This window comes from Caretta caretta, chromosome 6 (genome assembly GCF_965140235.1).
Source record: "Caretta caretta isolate rCarCar2 chromosome 6, rCarCar1.hap1, whole genome shotgun sequence".
Taxonomy (NCBI): Eukaryota; Metazoa; Chordata; order Testudines; family Cheloniidae; genus Caretta; species Caretta caretta.
Genome location: NC_134211.1, coordinates 33,007,225 through 33,026,641, shown reverse-complemented (window position 1 = coordinate 33,026,641; position 19,417 = coordinate 33,007,225). Strand labels below are relative to the sequence as shown.

Here is a 19,417-nt window from a genome sequence, read left to right as displayed (position 1 = left end):
AAAAGAACGAGGAGTACTTGTGGCACCTCAGTCTCTAAGGTGCCACAAGTACTCCTCGTTCTTTTCACAAGTTCATGTGGCCAAAAAATAATTCAGATAGGGATCCTTCACCTAGAGCTCCTGTAGCTTGGTTTTTGTATTTGTCCAATTCTGGGTAGTTGTCCTTGTCTCGCCTCATTCTTCTTTCATTAATTTTTGTAGACTTTATATACACACAGAGAATATGAAACAATACCTCCTCCCACCCCACTGTCCTGCTGGTAATAGCTTATCTAAAGTGATCATCAAGTTGGGCCATTTCCAGCACAAATCCAGGTTTTCTCACCCTCCACCCCCCCACACAAATTCACTCTCCTGCTAGTTGTCACTTTGGATGGGCTATCACCAGCAGGAGAGTGAATTTGTGTGGGGGGGTGGAGGGTGAGAAAACCTGGATTTGTGCTGGAAATGGCCCAACTTGGTGATCACTTTAGATAAGCTATTACCAGCAGGACAGTGGGGTGGGAGGAGGTATTGTTTCATATTCTCTGTGTGTATATAAAGTCTGCTGCAGTTTCCACGGTATGCATCCGATGAAGTGAGCTGTAGCTCACGAAAGCTCATGCTCAAATAAATTGGTTAGTCTCTAAGGTGCCACAAGTACTCCTTTTCTTTTTTAGACAAGTTAGATGTCTTCGGTCAGTAGGGCCTGATGAAATACATCCTAGAATACTTAAAGAACTGGTTGAAGAGACCTCTGAGCCATTAGCAATTATTTTTGAGAACTCAGAGAGATCCCAGAGGATGGGAAAAGGACAAATATAGTACCTATATATAAAAAGGGCAATAAGGACAACCCAAGGAATTGTAGAACAGTCAGCTTACCTTTAGTACCTGGAAAGATAATGGAGCAAATAATCAAACAATTTGTAAGCACCTCGTAGATAATAAGGTAGTCAACATAGATTTGTTAAGAACAAATTTCAAACCAACCTTCTACCCTTGAAAGGGTAACATGCTTTGTGGATAAGGGAGAAGTAGTAGATGTGATATATGTTGACTTTAGTAACTTCCGATTTTTTTAACGGTCTTGTGTGACCCCCCTCATAAGCAAAACTAGAGAAATACAGTCTAGATTAATCTACTGTAAAGTGAGTGCACAACTAGTTGGAAAGCTGTCATTATCAATATTTCACAGTCAAGCGGGAAGGGCATATCAAGTGGGATCCTGCAGGGATCTATCCTGGATCCACTTCTGTATTTTCATAAATGATTTGGATAAAGACAGAATACACATATAAACTTTGTGGATGATACCAAGTTATGAGGGGTTGCAAGTGTAGGCTGCCACACTGCTTAGTCTAAAATCTAGCTAGCAATGGAGAATTTGAAAGCTCTAAGTCTCTGGCATTTTAGGTGGAAGGACACGAGTAGGGAGTCTGATCTTGTAGATTCTGTATACCTGAGATACATTTTCAGTGCTCTTCTGCCATCTAAAGTGTGCCTCACCTTTTCAATTGGATATTATGGTTTTGGACAGAATGAAGGAAGCACGACCTCTTTGGAAACATGGAAAGAGGAATTTACCTTTCGAAGAAAAGATTCTGGTGCCCTGAACACACAGTAAGACTCCTGCACAGATAAGGCTACCAGCTCTGACAAGCACCTGGCACACACAAGAGCTACTAAAACAAGTCTTGAGGGATAAATAAAAGGCTGACTCTTAAAACAGAAGCTTGAAGGGATGGCTCATCAGGGTGCTCAAAAGGTAATGGAAGATCCCATTTTAGCTGATCAGACTGCTTGTAGGAATCTGGCTACCTGTGGATTGTCTACCAAGAACCCCAAGGATCCTGTGAATAGCATGCTATTAAGAGCAGACACCTGACACAGTGCTACTGGGCTGAAGACCTCTAGCTGTACCTTCTTGGAGAAAGTCCAGAATGGGTGGAATTCCTGGATTTCTGGGATTTGCATTGTGGGCTTGGCCCCAGTTGCTGTATCTGGGCCAGATAGAGTATGCTTTTAGTGTCAGTACTCTCCCAGATGAAAGCAATGTCTTAATGATTATGGAGGACAGACTGAGTCCATTCCCTCTCAATAGCCAGGGTGTTAGTTGAATCCATTTTTGTCTGAAGAGAAGGGCCTTGGCAAGAGGCTATCTAGTCTTCTCAGATGCTGGAGTGGGGGATCTAGTGTCAACTCTATTCTGTCTGAGCCTCAGCCAAGGAGGATTTATCAGCATTGTCATTGCCTTTTCTTGTTTTATTTTCTAAACCATTTTCCCCAGTAGCAGAAAGGGTGGAAATACATAAAGTAGGCTCTGTGGCTAACTGTGCTATTAAGCATCTGTTCTTATGGGTCTGGTGTCTGCTTTCTTCGTGAATTTTTTTGGCCTCTTTTCATTCATACAATTCATGAACAGTTGAAGGGAGACCAGACAGCTAAACATTAAGCTTGAAAACGTTCTGAATCAGGCAGCTTGGATCCCCTGCCTGCTGAGCCATTCTGCCTTTTGATTCAGGTCTTCTTTGATGTGGATCACTCTGAAGGACAGAAGGAACTCTTCTACTTACCTCATTATTTCCATTTCCACTTCCACTTCTTCTATGCGTAGTGCCGTGATTTCCCCTTGGTTGTTTCAATATGTGACTCTAGTCATATTATCTGATTGAACCAGAATATGATTCCCCCTGTGGGTGGAACCTTTGCAGAGCTAGATTGACCAGTCAACTTTAGGTTTATGCTGTGAGCCTTTCCCTCTCACTCCAGAGACCCTGAGCTGTTTGAGTCTCCCAAGTGAGCTCCCCAGTCCTCCAGGCTAACCTCAGCTGTGAGGACTAAAGGATCTGGAAGGCAGATGGGCATGCCTTCGCAGACATTGTCATGAACTGACCAGTTATAAGGAGCTGAAAACCTTCCTTTGGGTAGAACTCCCCTTCTGAGGGAATAATCATATCCCTGGCGAGGGATGCTACTGCAGCATCAAGCTTTATAGTGTCTCCACAATAGAGCTCTTTGGTTCTTGAATGTTACAGAGCCTGATGTTGCTCTTATTAATGTGCTAGTCCTCATCAGTCTTGTTCTGTTCAGCCCTAATCACTTCCTTGAAGTAGTGAAGGGGTATCTCAGCTTCAGGGCAGGATTTTTGCAGGGAGAAATTTACTCTGAGGTTTACTCTAGAAGCCTGCTAGACAGCAAACTTGCTTTGGGGAAGCAGGAGGAAGAGCGGAGGACTCATATTTCCTGATTTTTTTGTACTTTTTCCTTTCCCTTTCTAGATATTTTAACATTTTCAGAGCACTTTGGGAGTGTAGGAGCTCTGCTGCAGTTTGGTGAGGCCTTCTGTGGCTTCCCTTTCTTAGGGCCTGAAGCGCTGAGAGGTCATCTTAGAATCCTCCCCCACTGGGTCCTATTCTCCCTGGTTAGCTTGTGAGGAAGGGTAGCTGATTGGAGGCCGTGCTTCTTTCCCGAGGGTGCTCAGGACCCACTTTAAGACTAGGTGGGGGGTGCAAGACTTGTAGCCCTGCAAGCCTCTCCTTTGTTCTGCAGGGTCTCCTAGGACTTACCCCTGAGTTGATTGGTCCATCTTACTTCTGGACTCTCTCCCTGCTCTGCACTGGGGTTCCTGGTCCATTTTCCCCCCACTGGGGTGATGGGTGCCTTGGTGCATAAGGGACCACATCTGCCTGTCTGATTTGTAGCGCTGGAACCTAACAGAATTAGTGACAGAAGTCTGGGTACAATTTGCCATCTACTGAATCTGGGAAGGATGCCTTACCTGTAAAGCACCTCTTGGATTTGACCTGGTGCTTTCCTGGATGCTCTGCCATGCCTGTAAGGGACAGAGAAGGAAGATGATGTGCAGAGGCTCACGAAGGGTTAAATCCCTAAAGGGTTAACCAACTCAGGGAGGAGGAAGAATGGCGAGGAGACAGAATACTGCTCCACAGAGCCCCCAAGCTAAGCAGAAAAATTAAAATAGGAACGAGGGTGACTGCAGAAGAAACCACCACTACCTGCTGCTGCAGAGGCAGAGAATCTGGCAGTAAGCAGGAGCAGAGGGGACATGGCTGGACTGTGGAACGCCAAAACACTGATCCGCCTTTGTGACCTGTAGAGGAGAGAAACCCAGAGATCCAGATTGTGGGAAGACACTGGGTTGCAGAATGGTCATTGTTGAGCCTCAAGAGCTGAAGAGAAGTGACTAGTCCTTGTGGAGATCTGTCTGGAGGAGTCTTGAGTCAGAGGGGGGTAGAGGACTGAAAAAGCTGTGTCTTCCTCTAGTGGTCTGGGGTCAAATTAATGTTATGTCCTCACTTGGTGCTATGTTCAGTTCTGAACAATCTCTCAAGAGAAGATAGAAGGGGTTCACATTGGAAATAAAAATTAGACATTAAGAGATTTTGTATAAAGGACTGAAAAAAGATCGGGCACTCCTGCTTACCATGGGACAGTCAAAAGACAGCATTTTTTTTTTTAAAGTTATCTGATTAACCAAGTATCAGAGGCCAAGTATTAGCAGGAATCAAAAAAAGATGGACATTTATATCTAGAGAACATAAATTTACACTTTGAATTTTTGTTTGTTGATATAAATACTCATGCTATAGGAGATAAATAGGTCTTATATTTTAGGAGTTTGTTAATTTCATTTTGAGATGTTTAATTTTAGCAATGTTTTAGTTTGATGTAGATGTCCAAAATATTGGGGATTTTCAGGGCTTCTTCTGTATGTACTGTAATGAGCAATCTTTGTAATGTTCCCAAGTGCGCTTTAACATAGTCATTTCAAACAGCACTGTTAAAATGTACTAGGGACATTTAGTGCACATCAGCAGGGTACATAGTGACCAATTAATGCATATTAATGTGTTTTAGAAATCACCTGCCCCAGTCCACATTACTGCTCTGTGTACACCAGGGCTTAGATACAAGTAATCGTTTAGTTTTTTCCAGTATTTGCCAGAGATATAAAATAAAATGTATTTTAATTTCATTTTGTATCAGTGTTTATCAGTTAAAATAAAAAAATCCAAAGCCGTAGATATAAGCCAACCACTAACAAGTGGGACAAGAAACTTCCCCATGGGCACGTTATTCCATAATTGTCACATGTGTCCAATGAAGTGAGCTGTAGCTCACGAAAGCTTATGCTCAAATAAATGTTAGTCTCTAAGGTGCCACAAGTCCTCCTTTTCTTTTTGTTGATAGGGGGTTTCTTCAAACTTCCTTGGACGCATCTAATACTGGACCAATGTCGACCTAAAACAGGACTCTAATTTTGAACAGGAATAGTAATTTCTATTTAAAAACAACTTTGCTTTCATTCACCTGGATTGGACAAATATCCATGAAATATGACTTCTGACCAGGACAGAAATAATTATAAGAAAATGGTTTCTAAACCAGACATTTGAAATTTCCCTAAGATAAGCTATTGAGGGCCAGAGCATGTCAAATCTTCACAAGGTTTCACAAATCTTTAAAGATATCTTGACTTTTGCTTTAAACTTTAAAAGTGTAGTTTTTAAGGGGAATGTGAGGCACTGTATCTGTGAATGTCTGCTTGAAAAAAGTATAGTTAGCAGGATAAGGCAAACTTTAATAAGGAGTGATGTAACTAGAACAAGAGTCCAAGATATTCTAAGTCTACAGCTATGCGTTTGGAATTATGCAGCGAGATAAGTGGTGAAGATGTAGTTTAGATATATTAATCCAAATGGAAAATTTCAACATTAGAAAAACCACTCAGGTTTTAAGTTCCTCAACACACTTAAAGAATCTAACAGAATAAGTGAAAGTTCCCACAAGAAAAGGAGTCAGTTCTGAATTGTACAATGAGAATATCACTAAAAGTAAAAGACGAACATAACTTGTTAGGTAATCTAGCATATCACCTTGCCAATGCAAAATTGTTCCTTTGGACTGTATACTAATGTACCTGTTGGAGAAGAGAAAAAGCAAATCCCAGTTCCACCCTGAAAAGTGATGCAGTTCCTACCAATTTTGAGATACATATGAAATCATCAGAAATAAGACTGCATTATTTCACACTGATACAGAAATTTTCCATTGACTCAAGAAATATAACTATTCAAGCTCTAAATAACCATGAAACTAGCTTCTCATTAGCTTTCCCTCAATTTTTTCACCCTCACACACAAAATTTCCCTCCCTGCAACCCAAATTGTCATGCTCACCGACCCAAAAACTAAGCTTTTTTTTTTTTTTAATACTTGGGAAGCATAAGTAGATAAATTATTGCCCCACAAGTGGAAGTTTAGAAATACAGTATTTTATTTTTAACATGTTAAATTAGGGAAGCTTTCAAAGTTCAGGAATGGACAGGAAAGTAAATGCTGTAATAATATCTTGTACCACCTTGCCACAAAAGCAAAATCAAGTTTTGAGATTACCACCTCAACAGTAGAACACATTTTGAGGCCTGCAATGAATACACATTTTCAGAAGTTTTATTTTAAATATGTACTTTGCCAGTCAACCTTTTTAGGAATCAGCAAGTGATAATGGGGCTATCATACTACATCTCTATATAGGATACCCAGGCTCAAGGCTAACCGTAGGCTCTTCTATACCAGATGCAATATCCATTCTTTCCTACTCCTTCATTCCACAAACTGCTTACACATATCCCCTTAAAGTGTTCAGATAGGGAAACATTCCATCACAGCCTTGGACTAGTCTTTCACATTAGAACTGGTTTTTGTGCACATGGAAAGATTTGTGAGAGAAAGGCAATCCAAAACAGAGGCATAAGTGAAACGTCCATTAGCCCTGCTCAGAACAGTCCTAGTAGTTGTGTGACAAGCCAAAAAGTAGTAACTATTACTGGTCAAACTCAAGGAAAACCCAACTTCTGGATACCTGTTACTCTGTTGACTCAAAAAATAAACACACCACACAAACCAATTTTCTGAAGACTGCATTTTGAATATCATAATATATATATATATATCTATATATATGTGCATTTCAGTTTCATTTTTTACAGATATAAACTCAGTTCATTTTAACCTGCATTTAAGATTTGGAGGCTTACATTTAAATTAAGGTAGCTTGTTTAATATCAGTTGTAACAGCAGGTGACACATAAAAACAGCCAAAAGAAAGAATGTTTGCTTTAAAAGATTTGACACCAATGATCTCAACACAGGATCAAACTATTAATTTAGATTTTCAGAGAAGAAAAAGGGGGCAATAAACCAGCCCATTCACAGCACCTTACTGCTGGCTTCTAGATAGAGTGGTTTTGACAGTGGTCCCAGAGGGAACTTTATTTTGCCTTTCTAGCTAAAATACGAGGTACTATAACAGCTGGAGATGAAGGGGGAAAGTATGGCTTCAAAAGTGAAAGCTTGGTGAAACCTCAAACATCCCATCTGGACCAGGCAAACAGAGCACATATTAATGCTGGGAGTGCAAAAATAGGGAAGGAAATGTAGTGGTTAAAGCCACTACCAGTTGCTGGGAAAAAAACAGGATGAATTATTTTGCAAAATTAGGAATAAACTGCAATCATAGATCAAGCCCAAGTTAGCCGAATTAATTTTTAATAGATTGCATATATAGATGTTTCATCCACACACTTCAATAAACTCTTTAAGAGCAGAATTTCATGTCCAATTTACATGCTTCAGAGAAGATAATGTTTCTCAGTGCTTACATTAAGATTTTGTCTCCAAATTTCCACTTGTACATTGAGAGCTTTAAGAAAAACAAAGGACACAGAGGGTGTTGCCTTTTTCTTGTTTGTTTTTTAGCAGCAATGAAATATCACTAACCCCTTTTTACATAACCGAATTCAAGTCACAACCAGAGGTGACTGCACCACAAAGTCACCAGGTACAAAACTGCTAGTTAATTTTAAATTAAAACTTGAAATTATTTTCCCCATTACATCCTTTTTTTTTTCTTTTTTTTTTTTAATAAACAGCAAACATTTTGCTATTTTGTACATAGGCTAGCAGGCTTGTTTCAATATGAAAGTGCTAATTCATTTACAGATTTACCAGTTATGTAGTGCTACAATAAGTGTCCAATATTCTACATATGAACAATCTTGATGAATGGAAATGATGAAGATTAAGTAAGGCTATCCGATTACCTTATCTTATTTACATGAAAAGAATAAACACCCAATAGAGAGGAGGGACAGGGAAGGAAATTGGGCCAATACTCATACTGCCACAAGTGTCAAAATTAAATCAGCCTTCTAGCTTGTCCTGTAAATGAGACATTTTAAATAGTCCTGCAGCCCATGCCTATTTTTTCCTCAGAAAAAGAAAAGCTGCCTTCATGACATCCCCTCTTGATTTCAGATTTCCACAGTGTGTCATTTGAAGCTTTCAAGTCAGGTTCTTCCTATCTTCAAAAAACCTCTGGTTTGCTTTCCAGTATTAGGTTGCATGATCAGGTCCCACTTCCTGGGTTTTTTTTGTCCAATCTATTTATCAATTCGTTTAGAGTGAGTTGTAGATAACATGAACCAGTTCTGGAACCACTATTGGGAGGAACACAAGCTCTTCACTACAATCACACAGTAGCAGGAAAAATGATAATTCAATTCATTCCTGAGGCTGGACCTCCAAAATTGAACGAACTTGGCACAACTGGAGCATTGAATTTGTATCCTCCATGCTTTTCAATCATTTTGGATTCTGAAAGACAAAAATATTTTAGTAGAATGTAAGATATCAAAAAATGTAAGTATCACAATCGGTTTGTGAATGCCTCAGATTTTGGGGGCTTGAGACACCCAAAAATGCACCTGCTGAGCAACAGTCTAAAAATCAGATTCCTTTAAGGTGTCTATATTGGGCACCCAAAAATTGCTAGTCACTTTTGAAAATCTTGGCAATAGATTTTAAAAATCTACGGAGAATATTAATAATAAATTCAAAAATTACAGTTTTTAAATGAAATGCTTCCTGTGTGACATGTTCTTGAATAGGAGTCAAACATAGCTGAAGGTCTGGCCACTGGATTGCTACTGAACTTCCAATGCTTTCTGTTTAACAAGAGATATTCTACGAACCAGTCAATCAAGTCACTAAAAAAAAAAAAACACGTACTTGTACTAAATAAGCACCATTTGAACGTCAATGAAAAATTCAATGTTCCTGCCCAGATTCAACAGTAGGAGGGGAAATATAAATGGAACAACGAGGAGAGGAAAGTTGTTCTCTATGCACATGGGCACACACACAAAATAAACCGTCTCCTTCCAGTTAAGGCTGCTACACTGCATAGGTTGGTGCAAACTATAAAAAACAAAAAGCACTAAATTATTCAACATCCCCTCTACATTCCACTCATCCAGTTCCAATTCTCAATCTCAGCTACCTTTCTTTCTATCAAACAGAGTCCACGTCTCTAACCTCATCTTGAAGGGATCAACGATTACATTTGAACTCTGACCACATTGACTGGTCATATAGTTTCCATGTGTTTTTAAAAAATTATATAGTTTTGGTGTGTCTTTTCATAAGTTACAATGCACACACAAATCAAGACTAGTATAGATCAAAGGCACAACATACAGTTGCCTGATTACTTCCTCTCTGAGACACTCTCTCCCGATCAGACGCATTTGAATGGTGCCTCTCTTCCTGCAAATACCAGGGGCAGTTCAGACTTGTTTGTGCCTCTTCTGCACTCAGACCAGACAAATACTTCTTCCAGAGCAGTAAGGAAAACACTGAGAACCAAAACCTTGCACATGCCATGAGCCTTGTGCACTGCTCCAGTGCTGTAAAGGGACTGAAAAGCTGTTCAGTTAGGGAAATTCCTGCATGGCATAGAGTCAGCAATAGTGGACTACATTCTAACTGTCTCCAACATAGGGCAAGTCAGAAGTGTGCTCAGTCGCAGAGGGCCCAGCTGGAGGATTCTGTGCTATGGGCAATCCCTGGCTAACATAAGCACGTAAACACATTACCAGCTGATGTAAATTACATGAGCCTCAAAGTTGCTTTAATTTGCGCTAAGAACCAACAGCTGAAAATTTAAAACTGATCCTTTTCATAACATGCACAGTTAGCATGTGGAGCCCACTCCCCCAAGGTATCATTAAGGCCAAGAGTTTAGCAGGGATCAAAGCAGATCTGGACATTTATATGCATAAAGACATCCAGAGTTCCAATAGTAGATATTAAAAAACCCAAGCATTTGAAAACATGTTTCAGAGCATAAACTAACTTCTGATAATGATTAGGGGAAAAAAAAAACCCTTCCCTTTGGGTCATTCTATAGTTGCTTACTGTGTTTCTTGCACCTTTCCACTCAAGCAACTGTTACTGGCTGCTGATAGGCAGGATTCTCGACTAGCCATACCACTGGTCTGATTCGTTATGTTACTATTCAATCCTATTTAATTATATACATGAACTCAGAAGATATATCTGAAGAACTTCTGAAGGTAAGGCAGAATGGACGAGGTCAGTCCAAGAAAAGAACAAATTTTCCAATCTGGATCTTGACCTATCCCCAATCAGACATACGCGAGAGAAAGTAGTAAGAAACAGAAGGAAAATATTCTCTTTTCTAATCTTAAGAACTTTAATCTATTATGCTTGTATTGAAGAATGATGGTTAATACTGTAGTATTTTATAAACCTGTTAATGAATGAATAAAGTGGCCACTTTAGAGAAATCCTCCGGTGGTTGATGCCCTTTCTGCCCAGGCTGCCATAGACCATATTCTGTGTACTGTACCACATGATCCACCCTAACTAAAGATGGTCTCGATGCTTTCAGGCCCAGGCATTTAGAAAGAAAGGAAACAAATAATGCTTTCCAGACGGTCAGCTCTACTAAGTTATTTGCACCACTGCTCACATTTACAATATGCCAGACTGTTTGTATCATGTGATGAGGTTTTGTATTAGCTAAAGGAAGACTGCTTGCTTGTGAGGCACTGGAGATGTGGGGAGCAGGGTGGAAAAGGTAAACCTTGGTTACAAGACTGTGGAGTACAAAATACACAGTCCTCAAGGATGGTACAGTCAGTTACATGTTCTTCAAGAGCAGAGATTTTGGAGATTCTTCTTACCGACATGATTGCAGCTAGGAAATAAGTCAAGGACAGTCAGGATTCTAGATTCCTTGCCAGGTGACTTGATTATCCACTTTGGAATGAACCTCCAATGGGACATCCTTTCCCTTAAGTGGACGGGAGGCCTGGAGTTTTGGACTTCCCCCTAAAGAGTCCTTGATCATGGAGATGAAATTCCAACTTGCTGAGTCCCAAGAGATGAAGAGGACTGATCCATACTTGCAGAGGAGACTCTAAAAGAGTCTCTGCTTTATGGGGGAGGAGAAGCATCCACAGACCCAAACAAGCCACATAGACCAAGGCCTGTCACCCAGCAGAGTGAGATTACATGAGCAGAGAACAACTGTGGCAGAACTTTGCTCCTCCAACTCCTGGGAGGTCTCCTTGTATTTTGCGTACCTCATGGTCTTCAGCTTGTTCTGTTTGCCTGCTCCATTGTGATGGGGGAGGAGACAAAAAACAAAACAAAGGAGCGTGGCAGGTGGTCCCTGTTTGGAGAGCAAAGCCATGGAAGTTGTGCTTATTGCTGCCTGCTCTCCCAATCAGCTTTAGAAGTTAAGACTACAATGGTGGGAACAGAGACATTACTCTATTTGGATCACTGGAGGCACAGAAACAGGCAGAAGTACAGAAGGGCTTAGAACCTTGTGGGCAAGTCTGAACCACCTCCAATATATGTTTCGAGAGAGATCACTATTCAGTAAACAATTTTAAGCAGAAATATTGACAGTGTTACATTATCAAAAGCTAAAACATTAAGCTGTAAGTTAATGCTGAACTATTCAAAACACACTAATTATCCTCTCTCCTTTGGGCTTCCCACTGCAACCCACACACTCTATTTATGTCTTATTAACCTGTAAGTTTTTTTGGATAGGGTCTGTCCATGTTGCATGTCTTGTGAAGCACTGAGCATATCAACTTTTAAACAGTAAAAAATAATAAATGCCATAAAGTATGAATGGGAAGGTACCGTGGGCTGCCCGCCTTTGATCTGCTAGAGTTGCTATGTCCTGTAACTGTTTTCTTTGTTCTTCATTAAGACCATGTGTCAAAGCTTGGTACCAAACGGGGTTACGATTCTGAATTGCTACAAAGAAAAAAAGGACAATTCATCTCATTAGAATCCATCATTCAGAACTTCTTCTCACTGCCACCTTAATCAGAAAGCAGCCTGTATTTTGACTTGGTCTCCCCTTAGGAAGAGACAATACTAAGAATACAAGAAATCTTAAAAGTGGTATTTCAGAAACAGATACAAGTGTTCTAAAAAGCAATGAAAATGCCTCAAAAAATGTTAATCTCTCTAACTGCTTTCAACCTTCCCTTCTCCCACCCGGGAAGCTACACTGACTTCTCTCTCTAGGGAGGGAACTAAAATTAATAATTTGTCACTAAACGACAATCCATTATGCATTTAATTTTCCAAAAACAAATTAAAATTGAATTAAAATATGTAACTGTCAGCTAGCAGATGAAATACAGTTCTTACTCTGAAAAATTGCTTTAAATATCTGATATTCATCAACAGGGTTGTCTTCATCATCAATAATTGTTGAATAGCCCTCCAGAGCAGTCTCTTCAGCATCATCTTCTTCCCAGTCCTCATCGTCTCCATCTTCTCCTGCCTGTTTTGCCAGAATCTCTAGGTATTCTTGTCCATCTTCATCAATATCATCTTCATCACTCCCTAATTCCTCTGTAAGGCGAATGTCACAGAAGAGGACTCTTTTACATACAAAGCAATGAGATTTCTATCTTCAGAATCAAATTGTTATCTTCAGGTATGATTTCGGTTATACTGATCAGTGATGGAATCAATAAAAATGTGGTGTCACACAAAAGGGGCCACTCCTCTCCACCTCTACCAGTGTCACGCTTTCCTTTGTGGTCCCTTTCCTTATCTTCTGAGCAGTAGGAAAGGAACATGTTGCTGCCACAAGAAACTAGTTATTAATAAATACACTTATATGGCAAATTTTGCATGACACTTCAGAAATTTAAGCAAGACATGGTCCCTAAGCCCAAGGAATTTAGCATTTAAAAAGTCCAGGCAGGAGCATGGAGAGAGGTGGAAAGTGATGGAGACTATAGATGTGGACACAGGCAAAAGTTCTGCAAAAGTTTGAACTTCATGCAGAAAGACAAAGAAGAGATCTGAAGAGGAGGAAGACTGATTAGAGAGATTGGAAAGGATGATTGTTGGATAGAGTGGAGACAGCTGATGAGGTGGAGGTTACATTACGCTAGAACAGGCAGGAAGGTGCTGTTTCAGATACAGATTCAAAGCACCAGAACATAGGACACTCTGTAGCACAGCTGGAGTGTGGAGAAACAAGAGGTCCACCTACAGCTCTCTTTCTGTGCCCCTCACTCATGGTTCAAATAGATGCAAGGGGGAAAGGTCTGTCCCAGCAATAACCCCCTGGGAATCAGGGGATGTCTATAAAAAGAGCCGGCCCAAGACAACTCTGGAGAGAAGCAGCCCAGGAATCTCATCCGTAAAAAAAGTTTACTTCTGCTCCAGTCAGGAAAATTGCCAAACTGATCCATAAAAGGGCTAAAAAGAAGCTCCAAAGCCCCAGCACTAGCTTTATCTGTGGAGGTAGAGGACTGTGGGGAATTACAGGAAGGGGCTGGCCGTCCCCATGCTCTAGAGACTGTCGGACATGGAGGGGACATTGAAATTTAACAGTACTGTTTCGGTTTCCTTACCAGTTTCCTCATCTTCTTCAGCTTCATCATCATCATCACTGTCATTTTCATGCTCTGCATGGCAAGCGTATGCTCTTTTCAATCCATTAAATAAAAGGATAAAAGCTGGCAAGATCTGTCCTGAAACTTGATTTAAAACCTGTGGTATTTGCTCCAGATCAATAAGAGCACACAAGCCCAGCACACACATCTTTCTATCATGAAGTCTAAAATACAAAACAACAACATTTTATATCTACTTATTTCCAATTTCTAAAAATAGAAAATAGGTGGTAGACTACACATGGCAGTCTTCAAACTGAGAGCAGCTTACCCCAAGAAACAGTCTACATCATTAAGCCACTGTGTAATGAAGTGATTAGTGACAGGCTCCACGTTATTGGGGAAACGAAGATTTTCCAAGGTATTTAATAACAGATGAGGGTTGTAATACAAAGCAGCTATGGCAACCTGGAGGCACATCGTTCGCAGTTCACTTGTTTTCACCTCTCTGGTCAATCTCTCTAATGCAGCTTCCACAAACAAAGGTATACACTGGAAGAGATTGATCCATTAAAATACTGAGTTTATAACGGTTCTAACACCCTTCCCCCCCAAAAGCAAGAGTTAATTATATACACAACATGGAATAATTAGATATATAATTTTAACAACAGTATTTCATTGGTACAGTTGCAGAATGGTACATAACACTGCTGAATAAGCAGTCTGGTGCACAAATATACCTGAGGTTATACACATAGATGAAATAAAACAGTAAGTAACGCAAGGATATTAACACCTCAGTGTTAAATTGGTGGTAGAAGTCAAGCCAACATGAAAGAAATACATCATTAACTGTGAGTAAACCTATATGTAGTACTTGGGTTTGTAATATTACCCATGATAGCCATGCTAAAGATATTTAAGTGTATGTTTAATTCCCCAATAATTCTGTAATCTTGTTTTTTAAAAAACTAGCTGGTGTAAATAGAATATGAACATCAGTAACTCCAGAAAACAGACTTAGTCACTTCCCATGTTAAAAAAAAACAACACACCTTTGACTTTTTACTGTAGTAATGTCAGTTATTAATACTGGAGAACAGCATTACAGGATGTAACTCAGGATATCCAGCAGAAGTGTGAGAATAGTTTCTCTGCTTCCCTAAGCAGAGGGTTAGCAGTATTATTTCAACACAGATTAAAAGGAGTACTTGTGGCACCTTAGAGACTAACCAATTTATTTGAGCATGAGCTTTCGTGAGCTACAGCTCACGAAAGCTCATGCTCAAATAAATTGGTTAGTCTCTAAGGTGCCACAAGTACTCCTTTTCTTTTTGCGAATACAGACTAACACGGCTGTTCCTCTGAAACACAGATTAAGTTTTCTTTAAAACACAATCTGAAGAAATTATTGCGTCCCTACAGATGGTGCTTTTTTGCCAGTACAAAAAGGGATGCTATGGGCTTCACCCTCTTTCTTCATTCTGGGCTGCCATGTGGTCCATTAAATCTTTCCCTTGCACTCAAGTGCATTACAGAATTTAATCCAACAGCGAAAAGAGGTAGTCTGCTCTTAAACTGTGCTCCCTCATGCATGGAAGTGTTTTGGATTGTCAGATGCACTCTACCTCTGGAGGCAAAGTATGCTCTTTAGCTCTACCAGTGCTGCCTAATAATACTCCTAGCACTGCAGTATGATATCTCAGCAGATACTGTTAGTTTCACTAAAACATGGTGGATTTTGTCACATGATTTTAAGATAGCAAGCAGACGTAACTAACCTGATCAATGCCACGCCCTTTGCACTGTAAAATGACGACTTCCAATAGCTTTGCTGCATGGCATTCTGCATCTTCTCCTGCAACTCCGGTAAGGACCTGAAAAACAGTAGACTACTGTTAGTTTTCTGCTTATGGATAAAAGATGTTTTCGATATTCTGTTTTTCTCTGAGAAGTTAATCTACAACTAAGATCTCTATTAAAATACTAGTGTCCTATAAAAACTGGAGTGCCATTTCCAGCTTTCATCAGTGAAGAAGAGAAACAAAAGGGAATAAACTTCAACAACGGTTCAGGATCATAACTGGAGATATGTAAGTGGAGCAAAAAAAATGGTTGCAGCTAACAACCATCTACTTGTGCTGCAAAAATGTTGAATCTTAGTATGTATACAACTTTATAGGAGTACGTGCATAAGAAGTGCTTCTAGCCATTTTGAAAACGTTTATTTGTGCAAAAGATTCACTGAATAGTTATCTGAACAATTCACATAGAATTTTATAAAGCCTGTTTATAACATTTTTGTTGTCCAACCAGGGACCAGAAAATACTATAAAAATCTAGGACTAACCACATGGCACTAATAGAAAACAACAAGTAGTAAGAACTGACAATGACCAGGTCACAAATAATTAAGATGGTTTGTTTGCAAGAACTACTCAATTACAAAATAAACAGATGAAAAAAATCAACCTGTTTGCAGATAATTCACAAACACAAAAAGGGCTATAACTCTTCAGATAAGTTATTCACAACAAAATTCAAACACTTCCAATCATAGACTCAACCAAAGGAAATAATGTTAGCACTTCAATCTAAAGAGCAGCTTGGTGCAGAGTTCAGATAACAAGACTCACATATACAATACACAAGTCCTGAAGAGAAAACGAACTGTATTTGAGAAGGTTTGCATTTCCCTAGGCTAACTAGGGCTAAGGTTCCAAAGAATGCGATATACCCCTACATATTGACAAGATTAAAATGCCAAGGACAGAAAATGTTGAGAGGCAGTGTAGTCCAGTGGAAAAGATGGTGAACCAGGAGCCAGGAGACCAGGGTTCTATCCCCAGCTCTACCACAAATCTGCCGTGTGGCCCTGGGCAAGTAATTTCATCTCCCTGTGCCTGTTTCACTTGCCACGTTATTTATCTTGTCTATTTAGATTTAATCTCCTACTACATGTTTGCATAATAAAGCTCCAATTTCAAATGGGACTCTAGGCACTGTTGTAATACAAATAATACAAGACGATGACGACTGACTCCAGCCATTGCCCGTGCATATTTCTAATATTCTTATGTGATGCACAACTTATTGGGGGGCAGGAGGGAGTTTACTTTAACTAAACCCCTGATAGTGATTTGGTAAATTCCTTTTTTTCAGCTGCTGTTCCTTGCAGAGTCATGGCAAATACCAAACAACATATATCCGAAGGATACAATTTAAAAAAGTCTCCAGTTTGAGAGTCTATTGTTGTAAAAGGAAGTACATTTTTACAAAAAATTTTTTTCCATTTTGTACACAGGCCAGTAAGTTTTAGACAGAAGGAGTCTACCTACCTTTTTACACATACTGTAGATCATTTCAAGATATTTTGTGTCAGACAGAAGCGTGTCTGTATCGACAGTTACATAATTATGCAAGAGAGGCATCATATCTATTAAATAAGAATAATCAATTAGCCGTTCTGTGTATTTTTTACAACACTAGCTGTTAATACATAGCTTTCAGGCTTATTGTAAGCTAGTTAAACATGGTGTTGGCTACTATAGTAGGATGTCACCTGACAAACCTGGTTATATAGATGGCTTAAGCAAAACTATTTTGGTCAAAATAACGTACAGCAAATATAACTCTGTTCTGAACATTGGTTAAATTGCAATCGAGATTTATTTCATTTATGCCGCAACACAAATATATCAAACCCACTAATCTTAAGACATTTTTTATTAGGATTTCTTACCTGTAAAGTAATCAAAGCCATCCTGCTGAAAAACTTCAAAAACAAGAGGCAAAAGCTGCCACATCTGTGCAGAGACTTGCTGACATGTCAGACTGTGAGCCAAGGAAAAGATCTCTTCATAGAATTCTAAAATGGAAGTAGCACTTTAGCACTAAATTTAATGCTAATGACAGGCAAATAATTGACACAAACAAGGAGACACATACCTAAAACATGCTGCTGTAAAACTGTTCCAATAACTTGCAAACAGATCCCTTCCAATTGTTGCGTAATCTGAAAGAGAAAGTTTAAATGAGTTTCAAGCACATGTAAAAACTGGTTTTAAATAAGTTTTAAAATAAAATTCTGTAAAGTACCTTTACTAGAGTGTCACCTTCTAACAAACATTACAAGATTACATATCTCTTGAATACCACATGTATTATAACTGCACCATTATAGCTAAAGATCTGTTAGCCTCTCTTTAATGCCATCTTTTTCCTGGAACACCATTCTTCTTTGGATCTTGAAGGAATCTCATTTAGGTATGTTTTTGCTTATACTTACTGTTACTCTTATTTTAATTTAGTTTTTGAGTAACATTTTTAGTCCCCATTAAAAAAATAATAAATTAATACATATAACACCACAGTAAACTAGTTAAGAAACCAGAACGTCCCTTGGTTTGTTATATGGCAGCATCATGTTATGAGCTTTGACACAAAAGTCTTAGGGTACATCTACACTGCAATTAGACACCTGTGGCAGCTGACTTAGCTCAGGAATTTTTAATGGCTATATAGACATTTGGGCTCAGGCTGTAGCCTGAGCTCTGGGACCCTCCCATGATCCAGGCTCCAGTCCAAGCACGAACATCTACAGCACAATTAAACAGCCTCTTATCCCAAACCCAAGTCAGCTGGCATGGACAAGCTGTGTGTTTTTAATTGCAGTATAGGCATACCCTTAGTATGCTTCCTTAACCAAGACCTCTGGAACTTTAAGAACATATTTAGTACCAAGCCGTTTAGGCACCATGGAATTAAAACATTTATCAGAAGTCAGTAGCTGTAGTAGCATAACACTCAGTAATGTAGCTACATCAATCTTTGCTGGAATATTTTACAACACAGACTAAGGCTGTGTCTACACTACAGAGGCTATGCTGGCAGAGTTATGCCAGCAGAGCCCCCTAGTGTAGCTGCAGGATATGTCTATGCTAGAAACACCTGGGTGGAACAGATGCAGCTGCACCACTGTGGTACGTCAGGGAATGCCTACACTTAAAATGGCACAGCAGTACAGCTGCACAGCTGGAGCACTTTAGTGCACACTACTAACGCAGACAGGAGGGCTTCGCCCATCAGTGTAGGTAATCCCCCTCCTCAAGGAGGCAGTAACTAGGTCAGCCCTGTCTAGAATGGGGATTAGGTCAGCAGAGCTATGTCTTTCAGGGGTGAATATTTTTCATACCCTTGACTGACAGATATGCCGGTGTAAGTTTTAAGTGCCAACCATGCCAAAGTCAATAAAGAAAAAACCCTACACTGAGTTTGGCCTTATGCAGATTTTCCAATACTTTGCTGCATGGCAGACAGCAAACTGATACATCAGCAGGAAATGGACACAATATTGTAAGTTGATTACTGACGCATTTATTTTCCTCCAAGGGTAGACCGCACCAAGTCAGACATTTGTCAGTACAGCTGACAAGACTGTTACATTTGCTACAGACAAACTGAACAAATGACATCACTCAATTTTAGTGGTTACTGCCTCTATTTGCTGGTACACAAGAATTATATCCAAGTATCTGGACTGCTACAGAAATGTGTAAAATGTCCAAGATCTTAAATGGTTATGGCTCCTAGATTGTACATGCAACATAGTTATGATTTTATACCTGTGTGTGTAGGTGTAAATAAGCTTAACAGATTTTT

At 39.6% G+C, this 19,417-nt stretch overlaps 1 protein-coding gene across 2 annotated transcripts in view; it reads right to left on the bottom strand.

Moving 5' to 3' along the window:
* Window positions 1–6,261: 6,261 nt before the first annotated feature.
* Window positions 6,262–19,417, bottom strand: part of IPO7 (importin 7) — a 48,058-nt gene continuing 34,902 nt past the window's right edge. Inside the window, exons 17-26 of one of the 2 annotated variants that reach the window (XR_007356985.2) lie at window positions 17,705–17,771; window positions 17,499–17,624; window positions 17,095–17,192; window positions 15,538–15,633; window positions 14,085–14,305; window positions 13,772–13,977; window positions 12,549–12,755; window positions 12,030–12,146; window positions 9,075–9,263; window positions 6,262–8,660 (exon numbers count right to left, since the gene is read on the bottom strand). Coding sequence is in view for 1 of the 2 variants with exons in the window: in XM_048852038.2 (XP_048707995.1) it covers window positions 8,563–8,660; window positions 12,030–12,146; window positions 12,549–12,755; window positions 13,772–13,977; window positions 14,085–14,305; window positions 15,538–15,633; window positions 17,095–17,192; window positions 17,499–17,624; window positions 17,705–17,771 (1,236 nt within the window). In the remaining variant the exon portion in view is untranslated. The remainder of the gene's footprint in view (window positions 8,661–9,074; window positions 9,264–12,029; window positions 12,147–12,548; window positions 12,756–13,771; window positions 13,978–14,084; window positions 14,306–15,537; window positions 15,634–17,094; window positions 17,193–17,498; window positions 17,625–17,704; window positions 17,772–19,417) is intronic. The other variant, XM_048852038.2, reaches the window with a different exon arrangement.